Source organism: Notamacropus eugenii, chromosome X, assembly GCF_028372415.1.
Source record: "Notamacropus eugenii isolate mMacEug1 chromosome X, mMacEug1.pri_v2, whole genome shotgun sequence".
Taxonomy (NCBI): domain Eukaryota; kingdom Metazoa; phylum Chordata; class Mammalia; order Diprotodontia; family Macropodidae; genus Notamacropus; species Notamacropus eugenii.
The window spans coordinates 36615486-36642739 of NC_092879.1; the positions used below are offsets into that span (position 1 = coordinate 36615486).

General features: G+C 36.0%; 2 protein-coding genes across 3 annotated transcripts in view; both read left to right on the top strand.

Moving 5' to 3' along the window:
- Positions 1-6630, top strand: part of LOC140515394 (uncharacterized) — a 1104438-nt gene extending 1097808 nt beyond the window's left edge. Inside the window, exon 3 of the transcript XR_011971003.1 lies at positions 1805-6630. The gene's annotated coding sequence lies outside the window, so the exon portion shown is untranslated. The remainder of the gene's footprint in view (positions 1-1804) is intronic.
- A 97-nt stretch (positions 6631-6727) lies between these two features.
- LOC140515403 (coiled-coil domain-containing protein 186-like) overlaps positions 6728-27254 on the top strand; it is a 35054-nt gene continuing 14527 nt past the window's right edge. The window contains exons 1-8 of one of the 2 annotated variants that reach the window (XR_011971005.1): positions 6728-9293; positions 11537-11656; positions 12691-13301; positions 13522-13620; positions 13800-13886; positions 14807-14945; positions 15348-15447; positions 15769-15837. Coding sequence is in view for 1 of the 2 variants with exons in the window: in XM_072626077.1 (XP_072482178.1) it covers positions 11555-11656; positions 13522-13620; positions 13800-13886; positions 14807-14920 (402 nt within the window). In the remaining variant the exon portion in view is untranslated. The remainder of the gene's footprint in view (positions 9294-11536; positions 11657-12690; positions 13302-13521; positions 13621-13799; positions 13887-14806; positions 14946-15347; positions 15448-15768; positions 15838-27254) is intronic. The other variant, XM_072626077.1, reaches the window with a different exon arrangement.

Sequence of the window (27254 nt, forward strand, 5' to 3'; positions counted from 1 at the left end):
CCCACCACCCTTTTCTGACCTCATTGCCTACAATTTCATAACACATATAATACCATAGCCAAACTAGGACTACTCATCCCTCCTCCTGCAGGACATGGACCTTTGCTTTGTTGATGCTGTTTCATTCATTTGGAATACCCTACTTCCCTTCATTGCTGCTGTGTAAACCCCGATTTGTTTTTTGACTATCAAGATGTCACCTGTTCCATGAAGCTTTCCCTGAAAATTCTGATAAGAAATGATCCTGTCATCTGATTCCCCTAAGGATTTTGGTCATATCCATCATCTGTTGCACTTGAGATTTATAGCAAATCATCTTATGCTGTTTTTATTTGTATTTATTATTCATACTTTTCCCCTTTTACTACATTTTAAGTTCTTTAAAGGCTAGGTTCTGCCCCCTTTTATATTCCACACAGCACCCAGCATAGGACTGACCATGATTATATAACAGGTGTTCTATAAATGTTTAGACTAATGTTTTTACTTTGTAATAAGGTTTATTTCATATAAATTACTTAGAAATTGTTTCTTTAGTCTAAAAATAAGAATGAAGTAGATCCCCAGCAATCTAATTTATTTTTTCAATCTGATTAATTTTGTCTATGCAGAGTATTTCTAGATAAATTTCTTCCAAGATAAATTGCTTAGTTGTTTGTACATCAGTTCTAAAAGTGTTTAACTGTACTAGCTGTCATTTAGTTCAAAATTCTTAATAATTTTTGCCATTGTTTAAGTTTTTTAATTAAGAATATTTTTCTGCTATTTGTATCTCTGATTTATTGCTAGTTTTTCATTGATCAAATTAACATTAATTTTCTTAACTCTCAGTGAAAAATCTTTAAGATGTATATAAAATTTAATTGCATTAACTATGAATAAGATTAAGAAATCTCAGTCGCCTAAAAATTGCCTTAAATTTAGCCAGTTATTTTGCATCATTATTTTGTGGTATAAATCAGGTCATTCAGATAAATTTTGTAGCTTCAAGCATTATTCTGCAAAACACCAGAACCACTTGTTGCTTATCTTTCAAATATCCAACGAGGTATATATCTATATATCTACATACACATATAAACTTTTACTCTTCACTTATTCTGTGGTTCTCATCATGTCATTGATTTTTGAGATTCGCCTTCTATTATAATTAGGAGCCCTCAACAGAATTAATTTAAGATTCAATTTAACAAATATGACAGATCTATCCTTCCTCTGTAATGCAAGGTTCTGTGCTGGACACTGGGGATACAGACACACAAACAGAAGAATTCTGATCTCAGGGAGCTTGTATTCTATAAAAATGAACTTAAATTGACTTTAGTTTTTCCTGTCTCTAGGGATCACATATGGAAATGTTTGTATTTCATTTTTCACCACTTTCACATTACAGTCATATAACTGTAATGGAATATTATTCAGTAATACATGTTTTTAATTTAAGCTCATACAGAGAAAGAAAATGAAGGATGCAATTAATATTCCCAGTAATATTAGGTACTTACTCAAGGGCATATGGTTTCTTTCGTATAGTTATATCATAGTAGTATTATTAACAACTCACAGCTCTCCACCAAAAAAGCCTGCCTGATTTGCTTTTTGTAAAATTCTTTCTGCAAATGTTATATGATGGCCACAGAACATTTTGTTAATGAGGTTTGGGGCAGTTAGTAGGATGATTGAAAGACAGAAATTTTGCTGTAATCCTGACATTGAAATCCACACCCCCTTAAATGTGTACCTTGCAACAGTTTTTATCTTTTTGGTTTATATTTTGTCTACATTTTGTCCTTTTTATGTTTAGGTTTATTAAAGAAAACAAGAAGCTTCAGGAACTTATTTTAGAAATTTGTCCACAAAAAAAGATGACCTAAGAGAACTAAATAAAGAACAGAAACAGAGAGGCAACATATAAGCCTAATTAAACAGGTAAAAGACAAACAGCTTTGAAGTCACAGGCTACAGGCATACCTAAGTTTATGCAATATATAGTAAGAAGGATTTTTGTGTGTGTTGACTATGTAGAGGGGAGTTTGTAATGCAAAGTAATCCTTTTGGTGAATCAGTGAGTCTCATGCTCCCCCGTTTTCCTTTACAATAAAACTGAATTTATTCAGATTTTCCCCTATTTTGCTCAGATGAGGTCCACCTCATACACAGCTTGATGCTGTAGAAATGAAAGGACATAAGAGGTAATTTTTTTTTTTGTCTTGGAAAAATTTGCTTTTATGGTTGAGAAAAAGGAAAATGTTACCATAAATATGTCAGAACAAAGGACATGGAATATGACATGCTTTAATTGTACTATCACTGAATGCATTGGTTCTCCTATAGCTAATAATAGCATTATTTTTGTAATTATGCGTCCTAGGTTTGCTTTAATGCCTATCAAAAGTAAAGGCTGGTATATGTCTGTATCTGATCAAACTTTTAATCAGTTGATGTTGAAAGTAAGACAGAAAAGATGTGCAAGTTGCATTAGTTTAGGCATTGTACGCTTTGTGGCAGCATTGTTCCTCTGTATCAATTGGTTTATCTGTACATACCACTTAATGAATGCTTTAAGGGAAACTATTGTGGTGGGAAACGAAGTTGATGTTCTTGAAACAAGATTGTCCATGAGATGTGATTATAGGTTCATTTCTATTTGTATTACTCCTTTCTATTATATAATAGCTCTCTATTATATAATAGCTCTCTATATAATTGGACTAAGATTAGAAATCATTTGAATGGAATATGGGGAATAGCATATAGAAGATCTTAATCAGATTTCTAATGATATAGATCGGGCCTCCAGGGAAAATCTTGATCCCCTTGAAACTGCAAATATGATTTGGGATTATTTTGCTAATACAAATCCCTTTGCGTCCTTGTTTCATTGGCTCTTGTCTATATTACCTCTATTCATCATTGTCCTTGTGTTTCTCTGTATCGGGCCACCTATTTATGGGTGCTCATAAGAGGTCATTTAAATTCCTGCTAATTGTGGCAGAGCAGTGATTCAGAAGCACTGATTTAAACATTTCCATATTGGAATGCATTTTGTAGTAATGTCTAAACATAATGCATTAACTCACTAGTCAGGGCAGATTGTTTTCAGTAATAAATTCTAAAAAAAATGATGAAGCTCTACCTCAGAACTGACTAATTAACTTTCTTCTGCCTTGGTTCAACTCTTTCCCATGCTACCTGTTTTTGTTGCTGCTCAACACTAGGCAAAGTGGTTCTTGCTGTGCTCCTTTCTCATCCTCTTCTTGGGAGAGGTCAGAAACACATGAAATGTTTAAAGCTCAAGTAAAAGCTTTTTTTTTTTCTATTTTACTTACCCTCCTAACCTGGCTTCTTGAAAGGAAATAGGAATATATTTTTTTAAGTACTAATTCTTTGCTAATCTGGTATAACTAATCTACTTTTGCATAAATGAGCGTTCACTCTAGTTATAAATTTTTGTTTACTTGGATGCTTATTCTGTGTGCTTGAATTTTGCCCCATGAGAACTAGACTTTAACGGACAGGCAGAATTCTTATTTCTGTTAGGATTCTCATACTGTTGGTTAGGAAATTCACACTGGCCAGATGGGAAAGAACCAGGACTCTTCATTTTAATGGACTTTCTGGTAATTTGACCACTTCTTATAAGAGGAAACTGAAATAACCTTTTTATTTTTAACATTTGGAAAATCATGCTTGTAGCTAGAAAGGTTTTGTTAATTTTTTAGCATGTATACCTTTTTTACCATTTACTGTATAAGGTGACTGATATTTGTATAGTACTTTGAGGTGTACAGAGTGCTTTTACAGACATTCCCATCTGAGTCTCACAACACCATCTGAGGTACAATAGGGATACTTTATCCCCATTTTACAGATGAGAAACTGAGTCCCAGAAAGCACAAACTAATAACATGGCATTGCTTTAATTTTCCTTTTTATATCTAGACTATTGAGTGTAGTTTGTCCTTTGTAACATCATTTCATATAATTTGTTTAAATATTTATGGTAGTTTTAAATTACTGTATAAGAATAATTTAGAAATATTTACAGTTAGAAACAAGAATAGGAGAACTCAATAAAGACATTAACATTTCCAAAGCAAAACTTGTAACACAAGATACTGCAGCTGATGAGGTTGAGGGGTACTAGGGACCTAAATACCGACATGCCGAATCCTGCTCGAATGAATTCAACTTAGGCCTTCTTAAAGCCAAAGAATGCAAAGTTTATTAAAGATTTGCCTTACTGGGTTGATTCTTAAGGAACCCAAGCACTTGTAACACCTGTATTCACAAACGGGCCAGATAGAATCCCATTGTTGACCTGAAAACTTTGTTAAGAAAAGGCAACAGGCTAAATGCATACATTTTATGATTTAATTAATTAATTGATCAATTCCCTATTAAAGAAAAAGGTAACATAATGCATTATGGAGCCAGAAATGTTCTGGCTACCCAGTGCAGAAATCTTCTGGCTTATATACATTTTGCCATGAGAAAGGAACTCTTCTAGTTGAACAAATCATAAATTTAGTAAGAAAGGACAATTAACAAAGCAATGTCAGTTGGGCCTTGCAATTCCAGGCTGTGTAAACATATAGTCTCTGTGACATACAATAAGAAAATCCCACCAGGCTTCCTGTCCTAAACAGGTACTCGAAATAGCTGACACAGGAAAGGGTAAACAAAGGTTCAATTCAAATTACGACCTAAGATGTCTATTTTTCTTTACCATTAATATGCCATAACATAGTATATGTCAATAGATAATAAGATACAAAGGAAAGTCTCATTATTCAAGACATAGTGTCTTAGGTTAAAGGTCTCCTTATGGAGTGTAGAGTAGGCCTTGGCTGGCTTTTGCTGACATAGGAAGAGGCACTCTCTGAGTTTACTTAAGAGAGAACAAAGAGATTATTCCAAAATTTTATATTAAACATTATCACCAGCTAGACAGAGTCTGAGCTGGATTGAATCTGAGCTCCTTCATGGAGGCAAGATGGAACTTAAAAACAGAAAAGACTGTAGGAGGGATCTGGGGGTGGTCTGGTAGTCTAGAGTGATGGGAGGAGGGGTTTAGGGAGGGCCTTGAGGAGAAGTCCAAGGTAAGCTATCCCATAATTTGTCAGGTGAGGAATATCCAAAAATTTAGTAATATAAGATGCATATTTAGTTTGGGGATGTTTGATTACAGTGCATTTTCAGAAGATTTATTCTTCCATTTACTTTGTATTTAGGGGTCGAAGTAGCTTTGAAATATGCTAGATGCTTTGTGAAGGAGAAATCAATGAGAGATCATGACTGAAAGAATTTTCTTTGGGTGCTTGAAAATTATCATTATGCCAGATTATGCCATTATCAATCATTCAGCAAGCATTTATTAAGTGCCTACTATTTGTCAGATGCTGTACTAGATGCTGAGGCTAAAAAGAAGTAGAGTAGGCCCTTTTCGTAAAGAGCTTAAAATCAGTGTCTTACGCCTTTTAAAAATTGTCTCTGAGAAGTTACCTCGAAATTAAGTTTTTTTGTATATTGTAACATGATGACTCCACTTGTGAAGATGACAGTGATCTAATACTTAATTTTTGAAAATGAGTCATTTCATTTACTCAATTTGATTTGGGGCATACCCTAGATAACAAACACTTTTTGATGACAGTATAAGCAAATAAAAACCTAAAGAGTAACTATTATGTTTATCTCAACTTCCACATGTCCAAAGTAGAACTTGTATCTTCCCACCTACCCATCTATTAAGCTTACTATTTCTGTCAAAGATACCATCATTCTTTCATCTCAGGTTCCTAAATATAGCGTCATCTTCAGCTCCTCACTCTTCCTTCCTAACCACATCTCCAGTGAGTTGCCAGATTTTGCCATGTCTTCTTCACATAGCCACCACTTTTTTCAGATATCCACTTCTCACGCGCCTCATTGCAACAGCCTCTTTGTGTTTATTTTCTCCTGATTCCATTCTATCCTTTACACATCTGCCAAACGTGGGTCCGACCATGTCAACTACCAGTGGTTCTTTGTGGTCTGTTGGATCAAATGCTGAACTCCTCTTTTAAACTCCTTCAGAACCTGGCCCCAAATTATCATTGGACATTACTGCCCATCCTTATCTCATTTTCCTTGTCTTTTTCCTGACCATACTCCAGGCTTACAAGTGCTTCGCCTCCACAGACAAAACTTCAAAGAATCCTCTTTCAGGATACAACTTAAGCAGCCCCTTTTGCATGAATCCTTTCTTGACTCTCCCCACCCAGCCCCATCCTCAAGGGCGATAATGCCCTGCCTTCTGACTTTGAAAAGAACACCTCCTACTTATTCTTATTTTACATTTACATAGTGTGGATCCATGAATATGTATAGCCTCTCCCATTAGATTGTAAGCTCCTGGAGAATAAGAGTTGTTTCTTTCTTTGAATCCCCCACTGCTCACAGTGCCTTGCGCATACTAGGTGTTTAATAAATGCTGGTGGATTGAGTGAGATAGATATCTGATTCCTTTTCTTCATGTTATAAACATATATTTGGAACATTCACATGTTTCATTTCCTCACACTGAATTTTAAGTCATTACTTCATTGTTTAAAGTAGTATTGTATAAAGCAAAGGATATCAAAACTTTTTAAGATTTTAAGCAAAATTGACTATAAAATAAATGTACAAAATGTAAGTCCTAATTTCCTCAATTGAATTCCACTATAAAAAAAAAGATATTCCTATAGAAAAAAAAATTCTCAGATTGATTTTCATTTTTAGTGAAAAATTGAGATAGTAGCCTGATAGCGATTGTTCTGAGGTTAAATTAAATATTTTCAGAATTTTGTCAGATTTTCTTAACTGCATAGTTTCCCATCCATAATTCATTAAACCCATTCTTCATATCATAGGATTTACAACAAGGAGATGGGATCTTAGAGATCTAGCATCCTGCTTCATAAAAGACTAGATTTGGAATCAAAAAACCTGAGTTCAGTTCTTACTAGTTGTGTGACTCTAGATAAGTCACTTAACTGCTTTGATTCTCAGTTCTTCATGTGTGAAATGAAGATAATCCTAACACTTAGCCTCAAAAAGTTGTTGTGAGGATCAAATTATGTGCATATGCATGTATCCCATATATTATTTATGTTATATATAATGACTTCTCAGACTTTAAAGTGATATATACAATGTTAACTATAATAATAACAGCAGCTATTATCATGCATTGTTATGGCATTACTATTGTTATTTATATTACACATGTAATAGGTAGCTCCAAGGTCACACAGGTTATACTACCCATTGTTGACCTGAAAACTTTGTTAAGAAAAGGCAACAGGCTAATGCATACATTTTATGATTTAATTAATTAATTGATCAATTCCCCATAAAGAAAATGGTTACATAATGCATTATGGAGCCAGAAATGTTCTGGCTACCCAGCACAGAAATCTTCTGGCTTATATACATTTTGCCGTGAGAAAGAAACTCTCCTAATTGAGCAAATCATAAATTCAGTAAGACAGGACAATTAACAAAGCAATGTTGGTCAGGCCTTGGGATTCCAGGCTGTGTAAACATATGTCTCAGTGACAAGGAAAGAAATCCCATCACTAGTGAGTGGCAGGCTTCCTGCCCTAAACAGATAACTGACATAGGAAAGGGTAAACAAAGTTCAGTAGAAATTATGACCTAAGATGTCTATATTTTCTTTACCATTAACATGCCATAACATAGTATATGTCTACAAATATTAAGATATGGAAAATGTCCCATTATTCAAGATAGTGTCTTAGGTTAAAGGTCTCTTAAGGAATGTAGAGTCAGCCTTGGCTGGCTTTGTTGACATAGGAAGAGGCACCTTCTGAGTTTGCTTCAGAGAGAACAAAGAGATTATTCTAAAATTTTATATTAAACATTATCACCATATAACAAAATCAGGATGTCAACCCAGGGTCTTCCGATATCCAATGTAATGTTTTTTTCTGTTACTCCATTCCCCTGATTTTCTGATTGCATGCTTATTATTTCCTGAATTAAATGTCATTTGCCTACCTTTGTCAGAATATAGTAGTGCTGTTGCACTCATACTACCCTAAAAATTTCTTAAGTTTGCTTTAGCCTTTTTAGTAGACAAAATGAGTGCCCCATCTTAACTTCCAAGGTAGAAATTCTGTAAGAATGAGTTTGTTTTAAAAGAGGGCTGGTTAAGTATAAAAGTTCTAGCCCCATTGTCTAAAACTTGTAAATGTGGAGCTCACCTAAATGAACATAGAATCAGAGTTGGAAGAGATCTTAGAAATGACCTAATTCAATCCCCTCACTTTACAAATGAGGGAACAGAAAAAAACTTAGCTAATATTAATGGACACTTTTCACACATTCAATCAAGTTGCTATGAAAGTATTTGTGTGTTGAGGGCCAGGGTGGAGTGCTGTTGACAAGATCAGGAAAGACCTTCCGGGAAATGTTCTTTGAGACTGTGCTCATTATCATCTGGAATGGCTCTCCACGCCGCATCCCCAGAGACAAACAAGAGAATTACAGAAAACAAGGGATATGTAAAATAGAGGCCCTCTAGGCTTACAGTCTTGAAAGACTGGCCAAATCACTGGGACAGGAGACTAGAGCAGAATGTCATGTGGACTTGCAGTTTCTGTCTATAAATACCTTGACCCTCAGATCAATAAACGGAACTGGTCTATCTTTTCCCGCCTCCCGTGTCTCTTTTCTTCAACCACTTCACCGAGCTGTGTAGGGATGCGGGCCATCTGCTATATCTGTGAGTTCATGAAGAGTGTGTGATTTTGAATTTTATTTTGATTTTAGAGTGGGAAACCCCTAGTGCAGAAACTCCATCTATTTAAGCAGCTCCCAACCCATCTTATTATCTTTTGTGTTTCAATTCCTTCCATTTCCAAATCAATCCTTTTTTCCTCCCAGGACCCTGATCCACGTCCTAGGGAATGACAGGCAGCAAGTGTTACAGGCTGTATTTCAAGCATACTAGTACTTCTAACAATAGATTGCAGAATTAAAGAAAAATGGGGGTAAAGTACCTGCCCTCTCATTTGTGGGAGATGGGGGCCAAGGAGTATGGAACATTGCATATACCGTTAAAATCAGCTGATGATGTCACTTTTGCCAAACTGCTGTTTTTTTTGTCTCTTTTTTATTCTTTGTTACAGGAGATGGTTCTCTGAGTTTGGGAGGAGGGAAGGATTAATTTGGAAATGAAGGGAATGTGAAAACAAAAGATATTATTAAAAATTTAAAGAGTAATTGATTGGAGAGCTCTTCAGGTAAAGGGAAGGGCAGAGGGAGAAAATATATATTATAATATGACTTTTTCTGTTGAAATTGCCTTTTAAATAATTTGTTATATAAATATCTTCATGTCAGGAATGTTGGTAACAATGGCATACCAAAGAACTGAAAAATATTTTGGCAATATAATGGTAAAACAGGTTGCTAGATATGGTATTGAGTTTTTAAGGATTTTTTAATATCAAATTAAAAACTTTGGTATAATTCCAAATATTTAGCCTTTTTTTCTTACCTTATGTTAATAAATAAAAGATAAATGAAAATGTCTAATGTAAAACTCCTTTTTAATTCAAAATAATATTAAAATAAAGGCAAACAAGAAATGTGAAGAGGCTCACCAAGAAAAAGAAACAATGGTGATGAAGTATGTCAAAGGTGAAAAAGAAACTTTAGATCTTGGAAAGAAAAGGAGGGACTTGAGAGAAAAGTCAGAGATGCAAATAAAGAAATTGAGAAGCATGTGAGCAAAGTTAAACAGCTTTCTCAAGAAAAAGGAAGACTACCAGCTCCGTAAAACAAAGTTGTAGAGTGTTTTTGTAGGTTAGATAAGAACTTTGCCATCTTCTGAATTTATGGTAATTAATAGTCACATAATCAAAACTTAACAATTTTAAAAAACTTGGATATATTTTCTATTAGCCTGTTGCCTCTTTACTAAGTTAGCATTCTAATCTTGCCCATAGTAATTTTGATGTGCTAGCATGAAATATTGGTTAATTTTATTCAGAAAATAACCATTTCTTCCTTACAGGTATTTTTCACCTATAAATATTAATGTTGTAAATTTTCATTTGTATTCCAAAGTAAAGCTTCAAATTTGATCATTTATGGGGGACATAAATAACATCATTCACGTGTGACTTACTTTAAGAATTTATTTAATTAGACCACAATCTCATTATAGAGCATTTTAGCCATGTTCAGCATTTTGTTCATCTTTGAATGTCTTAGAAAAGGATTTCATCAATAATGTACCAAAATATGGCCTCATTTTATAACAATGAAATTTCGTAGTAAACACTAACGGGAAAATCATTATCATACCGATGTAGTAATTATTATGTTTACTTTAACTAGATAAGTTTTAGGTAAGAAACGCATCCAGTTGTTCACAGAAATTCTAAAAAAATTCATTTCATATGTCATTTTTACTTTTTATAGTTGGAAAGAAATAGAAGGATGTGATAAGCACATACTTTCAACACAAATGGTTTATTAAATTTAAATGTCATTTTACTTTTCTAATTTGGAAATTTGCTGCCCTCTTGTGGGTTGATTTAAAATTGTTTTTTATAATTCTCCATTCTCAAAGAAACCTAAGATTGCATCACTACTGCAGGTAGTTTTTATGAATTGCTATGGCCAAAGACATTTGTCTCCCTGTGGTCAGCTACTTCCTGTGAGGAGTCTTTTTAAATTGAGCTAGCCTGCTCATCAGATAATAAAATTTGTTCATATAATGTGTAAGCAGTCCATACTTTTCAGCTTTTTAAGACTAGATAGAAATAGCAGTCCACTGACAGCTTACCAGAACCCAGGGTTAACTTCTTAAAGGGTTGTCAAAGTAGAAGGAGAATTTTATTTTAATATGTAAAGAAAATTTAGACTGAAGTTTTTAGGAGATGTTCGAGTCTGGATTAGGCAGCAAAAATTACTAAATCTTATGAAAAGGCTAAAGGTATTTTAAAAGAATATAGGAATTTATGGTATAATCTGAGAGTTTCTCAACTAAGAGTTATCATTACTCTACTTGTTTCATTCAGCTTCATTTTAATAACTTTAACTTATAAATAATGGGCATACATAGAATCAGTCTTTATTTTGTGTGTGATTTCATCTTGACCACTAAATTCATTAAAGCTCATTGAAAGATTTCAATTTTACGTTGCTATTTACTGACAAGTTAGAGCAAGGATTCTTGATGTGAAATCCATGAACTTTTAAAAAATAATTAGAACTATATCATAATATAATTGGTCATATGCATTTTATGCATTTAAAGCATATTTCAAGAAGAGTTCCATAGGCTTACTAGACTTCCTAAGGGATCCATGATACCTAAAAGGTTAAGAAAATCTGAGTTAGGGTAACTAACTCAGAGTCATTACTCTAGAAACATTCTTATAGTTGATCTTTATATGTATGTAAAATGTGTAGTAATTAATTCATTGCCTTAAATAGAAAAGCGAAAGCATGAACTAATAGCATTCTATTTTAGGAAAGAGATGCCACTACAATGAGCAGAGAAATCAAGAAGTTGAAGGAAGATATCAACACTCACATCATCAAAGCAAAATGGGCACAAAACAAATTAAAAACAGAAACAGATTCGCACAAGGTTAGTATGATAACATGGGGTAATAATAATCTAATATGTTTTGCTCTCAAATACAGTAATGGGTAATGATGCCAAAAACTCAATGTCATGGTATATTGGACATACTATACAGTTATGTGTGTATAAGGAAAGCTAGTTATTTGGAGATTTTTAATATTAAACCATCTAGATATTACATTCCACTCAGTATGATTTCCCATTAAAAAAATTAAACTTTAAATGCTTTCTCTATCCTTACTATTAAAAGACAGATTTAAAAAAAAAATAACGACTTCAACAAATCTTCAGATTTATTATAAAGCTATTGATAGCACTAAGCTTCTAATTTATAATCAGATGGCAGAACCTGATAAACATCAGTAATGTTGACCAGTGGTGGGGGGGAGGGGAATTGTGTAAAGCAATTGAATTAATAGGTTCAGTTTCTTAGAATTATTTTATGCAAAATTTCAAATGGACAGTTTTACTCCAGATGCATTTGCTACTTAAAATATACATTTTCCGATTAGATCTTTCTGGATCATAAGAGTGACTATTGAACTTTGACCACTTAAGGCTTGGCAATAGTTTTCTGATGATGGCACTTATTAAGAAGTGGTTTTTAGTGTGCATTTTGAAGTAGAAATCCAATGTGTCATTTGCGAACTTTCCTATTTTATTTTAGATTACACTTCGCCATCACATTTCAAAAGGTCAGAATTAAGGACATAGCTCTTAAATGAATGGTATAATTTCACGAATTAACTTTTGAATGTATGAATACTCATTCCAATTTTCATTGAGATCTTTGTGAAATTAGACGTTAGAATAATGTAACATTGGAACTGAATGGGTTTTAACGATTATCTGATTCAGCCCCCAGGCGAGGAAATAGATACCCAGACAGGTTAATTGTCTATCCCAGGGTCGCAAAACTAATAGAATATGGCAGAACCTGGCTGGGCTAAAATGTAGACCTCTCAACTTCTGATTCAGTGCTACTTCAGTTAACTTTATTAGCATTATTTTTGTTTGTTTTCCCTTTTTCATTTCAGGAAACCAAAGATAAACTTAAAGAAACAAAATAAAATTAACTCAGTCCAAAGAAGAGGCAGATCAAATACAGAAAAATTGTCAAGAAATGATAACAGCGTATCAAGCACACATTGCTCCTTCACTAACCAAATAAGGAAAATTAACAATATTCTTTTTTTTTTTTTTCATTTTCTATGCTTATATATTGAATGTATTTCTGCAGGAATTTTCCAATAAAATAGGCTGTTCTTTACATTAACGTCCCTAGGACGTAAAGTTGCACTTTAGAGTGTTCTTGGGAAAAGAAAACATCTTGTTAGAGGAAAAACATGGAGTGAAGAATATATAAAATTCTTTAAAACAATTTTTTAAATAGATCTAAAAATTTCATACAAATGTTTCAGTGCTCATCTGAAATATTTCCATGTAGTGGCAGCATGGTAGAGTGAAAATAGCATTCAACTTGGAAGCACAGACCTGGGATTTTCAATCCTATTTCTAACGTCTTAGTAACTGTGTTACTCTTGGCAAGTCACAACCTCTTTCAGACATAGTTTACTTATCAATAAAATGAGGATAACAACACCTACTTCAAAGGGATGCTGCAAAGATCCAATGAGATATCTATAAAGTATATGTAAATCCTAAATTCTCTAAAAATTGCACTTCTTGATATCTTGTAGAATAGGCACTGTGTTAGTTAAAGTTTTACTTATAGCTGTATTAAAGTAAAACATTGGTTAAATGATTTCAACAAATAACAAAATATAATAGCAAAGCTTTTTACACTTTTGAAAGTGTGAAACTTAAAAATTAAATTCTTGTTTTTTCTTTTCATTCTCTTCCACCAGGAGTCAGAAGAAATTAAATCAAATGAATTAGATGCAAAGCTTAAAGTCACCAAAGGAGAGCTAGAAAAACAAATGCAAGAAAAATCTGATCAGCTAGAGGTGAATACTTATGTTCTGCACATACCTTCTACCATATAACAAATGCAGAAAGTCAGGACAGCTTCCTTTGCAAAAATGGTTTCTGCCTATTACAAAGAGCAGGCAAAGTGTTTGGCACAAGTTAATTGGTTCGTGATGGATAACATTTTATTGTGATCTCCTTTTTAAAATTTGACAAGGTGCATCGTGCGAAAATAAAAGAACTAGAAGATTTGAAGTGGATATTTAAGGAGGGTATGGATGAGCTATGGATACTAAAAACAAAGGTAATTGACTTAGTTATCATTGGGCCAAAGAGAGAATAAAGTAGCATTTAAAATTTTGATCATGAATCTTATTTTTTTGTTTGATTGTTTTGCAGGGATGGGAGTAGGTTGGAGGAGAGGTGGGAATTGCGGAGACATCATTATAGGAGAGAATAGGCATTCTTGAATAATAAAATACAGTCTTGTTCTGTGCTTGTTTAAAGTTTTTGCCACTAGTGTGTTTTAGAATATTATACCCGTTTCCAAAGGCACTTAAGCCAATATATAATATTAACGATTTGGTTTTAGGCATTTGACTTAGAAACAGTGTTGATAGCCAGTCAACTGATAAGATATCTGAGCCCTTAATAGTTGTAGGGGAAAAATTTTTCATTAAGACTACAAAGACCCTTCCCTACAATTCCCCTGAATATGTTAATGCTGCTTTAATTTCTAATAGTCGGGCAAATCGAATACATAATATCTACATACCTCATTTTAAAAAATAATATGACTTTTTCCTCTAATATGCATCCTATTTATTGTGAAATACATTGTTAAAGCTGTTATCATTTTCAAAATTAGTCTACCCTTTCAAAACACTGTCTTGAATCTATATAGCACTTTGTAACTTCAAAGTATTTTCGTATACATTATTTCATATGAGTCTCACTGTACAATAATTTTTTGACTAGCCCAAGTATTAATGCTCTTTTCTAGAGATGAAGAAACAATTAGGAATTAAGTGATTTACCTATGAAAGGACACAAATAGTACTTAGTGATAGAAATGAAACTAGAATCCTGATCTCTTTCCTCATTTTGTTTTTTTTCGCAACTATACCACACTGCCTGGAGTATTTATAGAATATTAATATATAGTCACTACAATGAATTTTTATAAGAAACAAAAGAATATCATGTAACATGCTTATTTGGCAGGTGAAGTGTATAGAAGATGAACGGTTAAGAACAGAAGATGAATTACCCAAATATAAAGAGATTATTAATCGCCAAAAAGCTGAAATTCAAAATTCGTTGAATCTAAAATTGTAGAGCAGGTGCAGGACCAGCTTCAAAGGTATTAAATAAGAAACTTTAATTTGTATTTATCTTTAGATTTTTTTTCTATTTGTGGGGCATAGTTTATGATTAATTACTCAGTAGAAATGAATTAAGTGAAATGGGCATTTTCAGAATCAACATTTGTCAACTCTGCTTAAAATGAGTATCCTGTCCATTTTAATTTGTAACACTCATAGGTTCATCACTGTTTTCCATGTCTATCCCTTTGTTATAGCAACATTTTCTTACTGTGAGGTACCATAAGTCAAAATGATTTCTAAAATTCCTGCCTTCATTTGAACTCTTTTAGGAGAGTGTTTGAGAAATTTCTTGTAATTTTTATGTAATAATAGTAATAGATAGAATTTATATAGCATTTTTAAAGTCTGAAAACTGCTTTACATGTTTTGTCATTTAGTCCTCACAACAACCCTGGAAGAGGCACTATTATTATCATCCTCATTTTACAGATGAGTGACAGACAGAAGTTAAATAATTTGCCCAGCAATTTAAAATCTGTAAGTGTTTGAAGCCATATTTGAACGCAGGTCTTACCGAGTTGAGACCCAGTGTTCTATCCACAAAAACTAAGATGAAAATTATATTTTTCGGTAATGACTATAGTAGTTATTATTATGGCAGCATGATTTTATATTTTTTTCCATTTCTTGTCTTTTTCACGCTAGTATAAGTACATAATCTTTTCCTTAATAATATATGGAAAACTGAATGGTTTATTATTTGGCCTTGATAAAGCTCGATGGTAGATAAAAATTTTAAGAACAGTGTCTTTCAGCAATCATTGTATATTTTTTCATTAATGGCACTTTTCTTTTTAGAGGTAAACAAGAAATTGAAAACTTGTCTGAAGAAGTTCATTAAGTATCTACTATGTGCTAAGTGATTAGGTATGTAAAGGCAAAAAATGAACAGTACTTTTCCTTATGGACCTTATGTTCTATTGCAGGGAGACATCATCTACCCAGATAAGTAAACACCAAACATATGCCCATCTGCTTTGGTTATTTAATAGTAGATTCATAAAGGTACCAATTCAAATAGAGATACCTTGATGTAATGGAAAATTAGCTGATTGTTGTCCTTTGTTCTTGAAGATCAAAATGACCTCAAAAGTACACTGTGTTTCGAGTCAGAGGCCCTATTGCCTGCAATTGGTGTGATGACTGGAAATTAATTTCCCTTCTCTAGGATTTGGTTTCCTCATTTCTAAAAAACGAAAAAAGAATTCAGATTGGATGACCTCAAAAAGTCTTTTCAACTCTAAAACTTTCCGATGCACACTTCTAAGTGTTCCTCGTCAAGTTCCAGCAGCCCCTGTTGTTATGCTCATGAATATTATTAATGAAAATGATTGCTAGCATTGAAATGGAGATTTAGGACTTGCAAAGCACTTTACTAATATTATTGCATTTGATCCTCAAAACAGCCCTGGGAGGAGGGGATTATTATAATCCCCATTTTATAGATAAGGAAACTGGGGCAAACAGGGGTTAAGTGACTTACAAAGGGTCACACAGCTGATATGAGTCTGAGGGAGAAATTGAATTCAGATTTTCCAGATTCCAGGCCTAGAACTCTAACCATTGTGCCACCTAGCTACCTTTTTATATTTTTAGATGATGCTCTTATTTGACAACATCGACATTCCTCTCAAAGGGTCTTTGAATGTCAGAGCTAGGAAAACCTTAGAAATGATCTAATCCAACTCCCTCATTCTGCAAATAGAAAAGCTGAGGCCTAGAGAGGGAAGATGACTTGCCCAAGGTCACCTAGGCCATTTGTTGCAGAGCTAGAACTGGAATCTAGATTTTCTGGAATCTAGGTCGCTATTTTGGAGATCTTTACATTGCACCATGCCTTCTGTCTCCTCTGTGTTTTTTTCTTAAGTTGAAATTGTAACCTGAGATATAACACTAACCGACTGTGACCTCAAACAAATTATTTCCTTTCTCTGAGACTCATTTTGCTAATCTGTAAAATGGAGAGTTTGGATGAGGTGTCCTCTAAGGTCCCTTTCAGTTCTATGACCTTCAGACACAATCAGAAAAGACTCATAGATAGCTAAGATAGTAAAGGACCCTGGTAGTTTGTTTCACTTATTTCATTAAGCAAATGTCAGGCTTGAAAGTTAAAAGACTCTCTAAATAAGTTGCACAAATAGACCCTTTTAAGCACCAGGAAATTCTTCCAAGTGATCTCACATTCACAGGAACCTCTGGAAATTAGATAGACCAGACATCATTGCTTTGGCTTTGCAAAGTGCCCTCCTGGTGAATAATGTCTCAGCTTGCCTGAAAGAAAAAGATTTACATTGGGTCAATTTATGTTTATTTTGAACCAATGTCACTGAGGCTGAAAATAATCTAGAAGTTTGAGTTAGGCATTGACCTTTTCCCTGTAAAAACATCTTAACAGAGAATTTGATTCCTAGTTCCAATTGCTTTTTAATGTAATGATAGGAAGCAAATCTGGGCATCAGAGTCTCTGTCCATAAAATAGAAGAAATAGGAATATAATAATCCTCTCCTTTGATGCCATGAAATTGCTTTTGCTACTAAATTACGGATGACCTTGAGTAAATTTGCTGGGTTTCACTTGCAAAAGAAGGGGGTTGATGGAAGGTTTCTGCTGGCCCTAAAAGTGTCCGATTCTTTTTTTTTTAATTATTATTTATTTATTTTTTTAACTTTTAACATTCATTTTAACAAAATTTTGGGTTCCAAATTTTCTCCCGTTTTGTCCCCTCCCGCCCCAAACACCAAGCATTCTAATTGCCCCATGACCAATCTGCTCTCTCTTCTATCATCCCTCTCTGCCCTTGTCTCCATCTTCTCTTTTGTCTTGTAGGGCCAGATAACTTTCTATACCCCTTTACCTATATTCCTTATTTCTCAGCGACAAGAATGCTACTTGACGGTTGTTCCTAACACTTTGAGTTCGAACTTCTTTACCTCCCTCCCTCCCCACCCCTTCCCTTTAGAGGGCAAGCAATTCAATATAGGCCATATCTGTGTAGTTTTGCAAATGACTTCCATAATAGTTTTGTTGTATAAGACTAACTATATTTCCCTCCATCCTATCCTGTCCCCCATTACTTCTATTCTCTTTTGATCCTGTCCCTCCGCATGAGTGTCGACCTCAAATTGCTCCCTCCTCCCCATGCCCTCCCTTCCATCTTCCCCCCGACCCTGCTTATCCCCTTCTCCCCCACTTTCCTGTATTGTAAGATAGGTTTTCATACCAAAATGAATATGCATTTTATTCCTTCCTTTAGTGGAATGTGATGAGAGTAAACTTCATGATTTTCTCTCACCTCCTCTCTTTATCCCTCCACTAATAAGTCTTTTGCTTGCCTCTTTAATGAGAGATAATTTGCCCCATTCCATTTCTCCCTTTCTCCTCCCAATATATTTCTCTCTCACTGCTTGATTTCATTTTTTAAAGATATGATCCCAACCTCTTCGATTCACTCTGTGCACTCTGTCTCTGTGTGTGTGTGTGTGTGTGTGCATGTGTGTGTGTGTAATCCCACCCAGTACCCAGATACTGAAAAGTTTTAAGAGTTACAAATATTGTCTTTCCATGTAGGAATGTAAACAGTTCAACTTTAGTAAGTCCCTTATGACTTCTCTTTGCTGTTCACCTTTTCATGGTTCTCTTCATTCTTGTGTTTGAAAGTCAAATTTTCTTTTCAGCTCTGGTCTTTTCATCAAGAATGCTTGAAAGTCCTCTATTTCATTGAAAGACCATTTTTCCCCTCAAGTATTATACTCAGTTTTGCTGGGTAGGTGATTCTTGGTTTTAGTCCTAGTTCCTTTGACTTCTGGAATATCCTATTCCATGCCCTTCGATCCCTTAATGTAGAAGCTGCTAGATCTTGGGTTGTCCTGATTGTATTTCCACAATAGTTGAATTGTTTCTTTCTAGCTGCTTGCAATATTTTCTCCTTGACCTGGGAACTCTGGAATTGGGCTACAATGTTCCTAGGAGTTTCTCTTTTTGGATCTCTTTCAGATGGTGATCTGTGGATTCCTTGAATACTTATTTTGCCCTCTGGTTCTAGAATCTCAGGGCAGTTTTCCTTGATCATTTCATGAAAGATGATGTCTAGGCTCTTTTTTTGATCATGGCTTTCAGGTAGTCCCATAATTTTTAAATTGTCTCTCCTGGATCTATTTTCCAGGTCAGTTGTTTTTCCAATGAGATATTTCACATTATCTTCCATTTTTTCATTCTTTTGGTTTTGTTTTGTGATTTCTTGGTTTCTCATAAAGTCATTAGCCTCCATTTGTGCCATTCTAGTTTTGAAAGAACTATTTTCTTCAGTGAGCGTTTGAAGCTCCTTTTCCATTTGGCTAATTCTGCTTTTGAAAGCGTTCTTCTCCTCATTGGCTTTTTGAACCTCTTTTGCCAATTGAGTTAGCCTATTTTTCAAGGTGTTATTTTCTTCAGGATTTTTTTGGGTCTCCTTTAGCAGGGTGCTGACCTGCTTGCTGTTCATGCTTTGACTGCATGTCTCTCATTGCTCTTCCCAGCTTTTCCTCCACTTCTCTAACTTGATTTTCAAAATCCTTTTTGAGCTCTTCCATGGCCTGAGCCCATTGAGTGGGCTGGGATACAGAAGCCTTGACTTCTGTGTCTTTCCCTGTTTTTAAGCATTGTTCTTCCTCAACAGAAAGGAAGGGAGGAAATGCCTGTTCAGCAAGAAAGTAACCTTCTATAGTCTTATTTCTTTTCCTTTTTCTTGGCATTTTCCCAGTCAGTGACTTGACTTCTGAGTATTCTCTTCACACCCACTTGGCCTCCAGATCCACCCAGCCAGTGCTTGGGGTCTGAGATTCAAATGCTGCTTCCCAGCCTCAGGGCTTTTGGCGGGGGCAGGGCTGCTATTCAGTGTGAGATTAAGTTCAGGTTCTCAGTTCAGGGTAGGGCCGCCTCTAGGGCTCAGTTCCCTCAGGGGATTTAAGCAGAAACCTTCAACAATGGATCCAGGCTCCTGCCTGCTTGGGGAGCCCCTGTCTGCTCCTGCCTCCGCTGTTGCCTCTTGAGGGGGCCTGATTTATGGGGGCACCCCACTCCCCTCTCGACCCGCCAAAGAGACCCTCTCACCGACCCTTGTCACCTGTGCATGGGGGACCCGCGTGGCCGCTGGAGATTCCATCCCTGAAGCCTGCTCTGATCTCTCCTCTTGGTGCTGCCACCGGGCTGTGCTCGGCTCCCAGTCCGTGGAGCGAAGGACCTTTTGGGAGAGGTTTGCAGGTCCCTCTGGAAAAGAAATCTCCTTCGCTCCACTGTTCTGTGGCCTCTGCTGCTCCAGGATTTACCGTGAGTTCCTTTGAACAGATGTTCTATGGGTTGTGGGTTTCGGAGCTATGTGTATGTGCATCTTTCTACTCCACCGTCTTGGCTCCACCCCCACCAAAGTCTCTGATTCTTAAATCTACTGATCGTGACTTTGTAATCATGAGATGAGAACTATAAGGTTTTCCTAACAGTAGTGCTGATTTTGGACAATAGATACCTTGCTGGAAGTTCCAGAGAAAAACGTTCATTGACACTATGTTATAGAAACAGCACAGCAGGCCTGACTTCTGGCCCCACCCTTGCCTCTGAAAAGCTGTGTGATTGTGGGTAAGACAGTTTATCTCTCTGGGCCTCAGTTCTCTCCTGCGTATACAATGAGAATAATTATGCCTGTCTACTTTCTCTACCCTTGCTTGTTATGAAGACCAATTGCAGTTATGGATGTTCAAGGGAGGCCTCAGAATGCTGTAAATTGATGGACAAATGTAGGGAACTATTATTATTATGACTCCCAGGTGGTATCTTAATGATCCATGTAGTCCTTAAATACTGTCTATATTATTGGCAGCTTTGGCCAGTGCAGAAAATGTATTGTGAGCCATGGGGATGTAATTATTGCCTTTGACCCTGAGAACCCAGCGATGAGACAGGCAAGATAGATCTTGCCAATTCTTTCCAAATATACCTACTGTGGTGTCCCAACAAAGGGTACAACTTTTAACCTCACCTAATCCTGGCCAGATGGACTTGACTTCAAAATGATCAGTGGATATTTCCCTGTTCGAGCTAGCAGCAGTTTCTGGGGATGAGTAAACTCCTCTTTGCCTTTTGGACTGTGTGTTCCATGAGGGCAGGGACCATGTCTTATCTAAGAACACTAGGCTCTTATATCAGATTGATGCCATCTTGGGGCTGAGGGCAAGGGAAGTGGAGAAAATTTAAAACTTGTGAAAGTGAATGTTGAAAACTCAAAATACATTAATTAATTTATAATAAAAAAAGAACACTAAGCTCTCCCTTCTACCCTGAGTGTCATGCAGTGTGCTGCATGGAATAGCATCCCATCTGATCTCCCTAGGAGTGGGGGGGGGGGGGGGGGGGAGGAGAACAGGTATTATTATCTGCTTCATTTTTTATTGTATTTTGCCTGGGTCTCTTTTTCCTTTATCTTCTTCTCCTTTGTATCATTACTTCTTCACTTAGATTGGAAGCTTCTGCAGAGCAGGATCTGTGTCATAATTATCTCTGTACTCCCAGGACCTGGCACAAGACCTTGCCTCCAGTAGGCAGGTAGGATGTGTTGGTTAAATGGAATTGAATTAAACCCCTCACTAGTGCCCAAAATACTACATTCAAGAGGTTTTCTACCAGTCCCCTGAATGTGGCTCACTCCAGCCTCTGTATCTTTATCCCATATTCTCAAGTAAATTTTACCTGTCCTTCAAGGACCGTCTCAACTCCCACCTCCTCCATGATGTCTTTGCAGGCCTTCCCAGACTACCAAAATTAATCCTTCTAGGTTCCTGGATTGCTCTAACTGTGCCACTTACACAATTCAGTTCACTTTCATTCAAGTTAGGTCAACAAATATTTACTAAGGAAGTGGGCCTGGTGTTCAGGTGCAACCCTGGGGATACATAGGTAAAAGCAGCATGGTCATTGGCCTTAGGGAGCTGAAAATAAAATAGCGAGGTTACAAAATGTATGGAAATAATTGTGATATGAAATACATTAAGATAAGGGCATAAGAGAGACCCAGAAAACAGTTCTCTAAGAAGATGTTGGGTAGAGATGTTTTTAGAAAAAATATGGATAGACTTGCATGAAATTGTATTTGTTTTTCATTGCTGAAGAAGACCATGCCATCAGAGAAATGATGACATGACTGGCACTTGACTTTGTTTTGAGTGAGGGAGGGCTCTGCAGGTCACCAGCCTCACTTTTCTTCCAGAGAAGATGGAAAGGAAAGGAAAGGAAAGGAAAGGAAAGGAAAGGAAAGGAGAGGAAAGGAGAGGAAAGGAGAGGAAAGGAGAGGAAAGGAGAGGAAAGGAGAGGAAAGGAGAGGAAAGGAGAGGAAAGGAGAGGAAAGGAAAGGAAAGGAAAGGAAAGGAAAGGAAAGGAAAGGAAAGGAAAGGAAAGGAAAGGAAAGGAAAGGAAAGGAAAGAGGAAAAGAAAGGAAATCCTCAGGATGACTGGAGATGACCCAGGATGCACTGGGAGATGCACAAAATAATGAAGAGCAAAATGAGCAGACCCAAGAGAATATTGTGTACAATAATAGCAATATTATTTTAAGAACAACTTTGAGTGACTAAGTCATTTTGACCTAGGAAGGAAGATGCTATCTGCATCCAGAAAAAGAAATGATAAGTAGAACTATATATAGAACGGTTTTACATATATAAAACATATATATATGTATATACACATACATATACATGTATACATATACATATATATATATATATACATATTTGTGTGTAATGATAGCCATCTTTAGGGCATGAGAGAGGGAAGGAAAAAAAGGGAAGAAAAGAAATGAAAGTTATACTATAGCTTTATTATATATTTCAAAGGAATAACAAGGTGTATTTAAAGATTTGCAGTTTCATGAGCAACCATCTTTTTTTGTTCTGCTTTGTTCTACTTTTGTTCTACAATGTCAAAGAAATGTTTGTTTTGTTTCATAAACTAAAATTTAAAAAAAGAAAATGTGGGGTTAAAAAGATTTCTCTTGGCTATAGGGAATGGAATCAAGGAAGATTCATTTGCTCACTAGTATTCTTTAGTTCCTTTCCTTTCCTTTCCTTTCCTTTCCTTTCCTTTCCTTTCCTTTCCTTTCCTTTCCTTTCCTTTCCAAAGATGCTCAGAAAATATTTGTTGAAAGAATGAGTATTAGTTAATGATTTCTGATTGTTTCCTCATAGAAATAATAGTAACTTGCATTCTCATGGTGATTTGTAGTTTCTAAGTAATTTCCTCACAACAGGTCCATGAGTTAGGAAAAACACTTATAACCTCCAATTTTCCAGCCAGACAACAGGGACTGAGAGAAATGATGTGCTCTGTCCATTCTGAGTCTAGTGCTTTTTTTCCTATTTTTTTCCTGACATCTAACATTTTATTTTTAATTTTTGTCTATTAAAGCAGGGTGTATTATAGCTATCCTGTCTTGTTTCTCCCCTCTCTAATCTCATCCTCCATTCAACAGCCAAAATGATTTTATAAAAGCACAAGTCTGACCATGTCACTTTCCTACTCAAAAGCTTGACTAGTTTCCCATTATTTCTATTATCAAACATAAATTGTTTGGCATTTAATTTTTTTTTCAATCTAGTTCCAGCCTACCTCTTCAGACTTACACAATGTTCCCCTTCACATGCGATGGCTCAGCCAAACTCGCCTTTTTATTTATTTACACAGCCCATGCCTACACCTCTGCACAGACTGTCCCCCTGCCAGGAATGAATGCCATCTCTCCTTACCTCCCCCTCCCAGAAGCCCTGATTTCCTCCAAAACTCAGATCAGGAGCTGCTTCCTACCTGAAGGCTTACTTGATTCCCCCAGCTACTATTTGAAAATGACTTTGTATATAGTTTTAATTTATCTGGAGTATTTTCAACACACACTTTTCTGTGTACATTGTTTTGCCCTATAGAATATAAGCTCCTTAAGGACAGCAACTATTTCATTTATGTCTTTACATCCTTAACTCCTGAGAGGATTCTTGGCACATAGGAGGAATTCGATCAATACATCTTGATTGATTGATTGCTGAGAAATGAGCCTTCTGCCTCTTTGGCATCCATCTAAGCAGGTACCTATGACAATTCTGTGCACAGCAGATGCTCACTACTTATTAAAACAAATTGACCTAGTCCTCTCCAGAGATTTGGTTCATGTCATATATGCTTTTAGAAGGGGAAGTTGCTAATTGTACTCTGTGATCTCAGTGGAGAGCTCCCCCCCCCACCCCCACCTTCTCTGTCATGTTGTTCTTGGTTTGCTCTGGGCCCTCTGACTCATCCTGCATCTCCAGATGGCTTCCTGAATTTTCGGCCTGCTGGCTGGGATGCAGCAAGAGCCCTTGATACAGGACACTAACAGAAAATGATGTGAAACAGAATCAGAATCCCACCATGTGCCTATTGTTGATTGTCAATGGCAAGATCCAAAAGGGGCTATAACTTTCAGTAAATGATCCCTTCTGTTTGGCTGACTTGTCACCTTTCCTCTCTCCCTGCTCTCCTTTCTGCATTCCAATTCAGAGCTGATTTAGCAGCAACACAGCTAAAGGAAGGGGATGCTGCCTGTCCTTCTCGGGTGCATTGGATAGTGAGGTCCTAACTTAGGGATAGATAAGAGGTCACAGAAGGGCAAAAATTATCAATGTGTCCATAACCAGGAGACAACTGACAGTATAGTGCTGTTGCGTAGGCCTACAGTGTGGTAGAGTGGGAAATATACTGAATGTCAGAAGACCTGAGCTCCCAGGAGTAGGCTGGAAACAAGTTGACTCAGCAAGCAAAAGCTGGCTATTAAATTTTCAGTGTGAGAACTACACTTCAGAAATCAGGAAATGCTACAAATCAGGGCTTGATGTGTGACTTTGTTGACTGTCTAGATTTAAGAAAACAATGGAGAAAATGTCAGTAATGTACTTGCTCTTCACCTCTGCCTCTTAGAGTTCCTGATTCCCTCCCTCTCCCTATGTCCTTTCATAGTGACACTCCCTCCCAATGTCTACTACTGTCAGGAGAAATTACCTTGAATTTCAATTAACAAACCAATCAACCATGTTTTGAGCTCTTACTGTGTGCCTTACAGAAACGGTAAGAATAAGGATGAACAAAAGCAACTTCTGACCTCAAAGTGCTTATAATCATTCATTCTCCTGCAAAGAAAATCATCTACTCACAGGTTAGCAAAGTGGGCAATACTGCTCCTGCGTGGGAGCTGAACAATCCAGGGTGGCGGTAGTAGCCTCGGGTGCAGTTGAGGCATTGAATAAAAACAAAGGAGTGGTAGAAGCATAAAGAAAGAAGAGTAGAACATTTTGGAAAAAAAAAAACCATTTGTACATGTTTCATCTGTTGTGTAACTGTGTTAAAGTCATAGTGATTACATTATTTTCCAAATAATCATATAAAACACAAGTTGTAGACCATCAGTGATCAAGTCCACTGACAGGTCTTAACAAACAAGTGTTGTCAGCAGAGTGTATCACACATTGTTGGAAGTCCAGCATGCATCAGCAAGAACAACTTGTTTACAATATGATGCTATATGGTTACATGATTCAATATTGCATCATCAGAATTTCAGTGCAAGAAGTCACAAATTATTAAATTTAAGAGGTGTTATTTTAATATACATATGTGCTTGTGTTGTGTATGTTGAAATGATGCAAATTTCAAAAGAAATTATTAAAGAAAATATATTTCCAGGGGGGCACTGAGTAATTTTTTTTAAAGAGGCAGTAGGCCAAATAAGTTTGGGAACCTCTGATGTGCACAGATCACAAAATCCAGGTTACCTAGAGCAGAAAAGGATACCAATAAAGGGGAAGGTACAGGATGAGGAAGCCAGGTCCTGCCCACAGTGTACCATTATTAACTCACCAGGGAATGATTCCACTTGGGAGTTTCAAGGGTGCCATGACTGAGGGTCAAGTCTAGGAATCTGCTCTGGCTAAGAGCACATTCCACCTCCTGGGGGTAATCTTTCAAGCCCTTTTAGAGTACACAGCCAATCAATAAACTTTTGTGGCAATTTAGGGTGGGTAAGTAAAACATTTCCTTGGAGAGAGAGGGATTGATAAAGAGTCAGGTCAACCAGAAAGGGGATTACTTGGAATGAAACTGGCAAGATTTATTAACAGTAAGGAAACATGTCCTGCTCCAGGCCAAGACACAAGGAGGAGAGACCAAATACATTTCACACAAATAAAGTCATATCTAAATAATTAGAAAATATTAATTGCTCATGGGTAGGCCAAGTCAATATAATAAAATGGCAGTTCTACATAAATTAATTTACTTATTGAGTGCCATACCAATGAATTACCAAAGAGCTATTTTGTAGAGCTAGAGAAAAGTAATAACAAAATTCATCTAAAGAAACAAAAGGTCAAGAATATCAAGGGAATCACTGAAAAACAAAAACACCTGAGGAAGGTGGCCTAGCCTTACCAGATCTCAAACCGGTAAAAAAAAAAAAAATAAAGCAGTAATTATCAAAATAATTGGATACTAACTAAGAAACAAAGTGGTAGATCAGTAGACAAGATGAGGTACACAATAGTACCTAGCAGTAAATGACCATAATAGTAGTAGTAAATGACCATAATAATCTGATGTTCCATAAACCTAAAGCCTCAGATTTTGGGAAGAACAATTCACTATTTGAAAGAAATTGCTGGGAAAATTGAAAAATAGTTTGGCAAAAACTAGGTAGAGACTAATATCCTGCAAACTGTTTTGTTCTTTTTTTCTTGAAGAAGACTGTGAGAAACAGAAGAAGGAATTCTGTTTCCACAGGATTCAAACTCCTGCCAGCTTTGAATGATAACAGAATGTTAAGTCAGAGGTGACTGGTTCTAGTCAGAGGAGAAAGTTAGATTTCTTTACTCGACTATGTTGTTCCCTCCTTGAACCAAATCTGATGAGAGTAAAGCTCAAACAATGGTCATCTCCCACCCTTCTTTCCCTCTACTATATTTTTGTGCCTCTTCATGTGATGTAATTTACCCTTTTGTGCCTCCTCCTCTACTCTTCCTCCATTACAATCGCCTCACACCTTTAATTACATTTTTTATCATTGTATCAGTTAATTTATACTCACTCTTCCCATCTATATATATCCCTTTTAAACGTCCTAATGAATGAATGTACAATTCTCATGATTAACAAGTATCATTCTCCTCTCATTTAGGAATGTAAAGAGTTTCCCCATATTGAATAACAAGTTTGGGTTTTTTTTTTCCCCCGTTAAACTTTT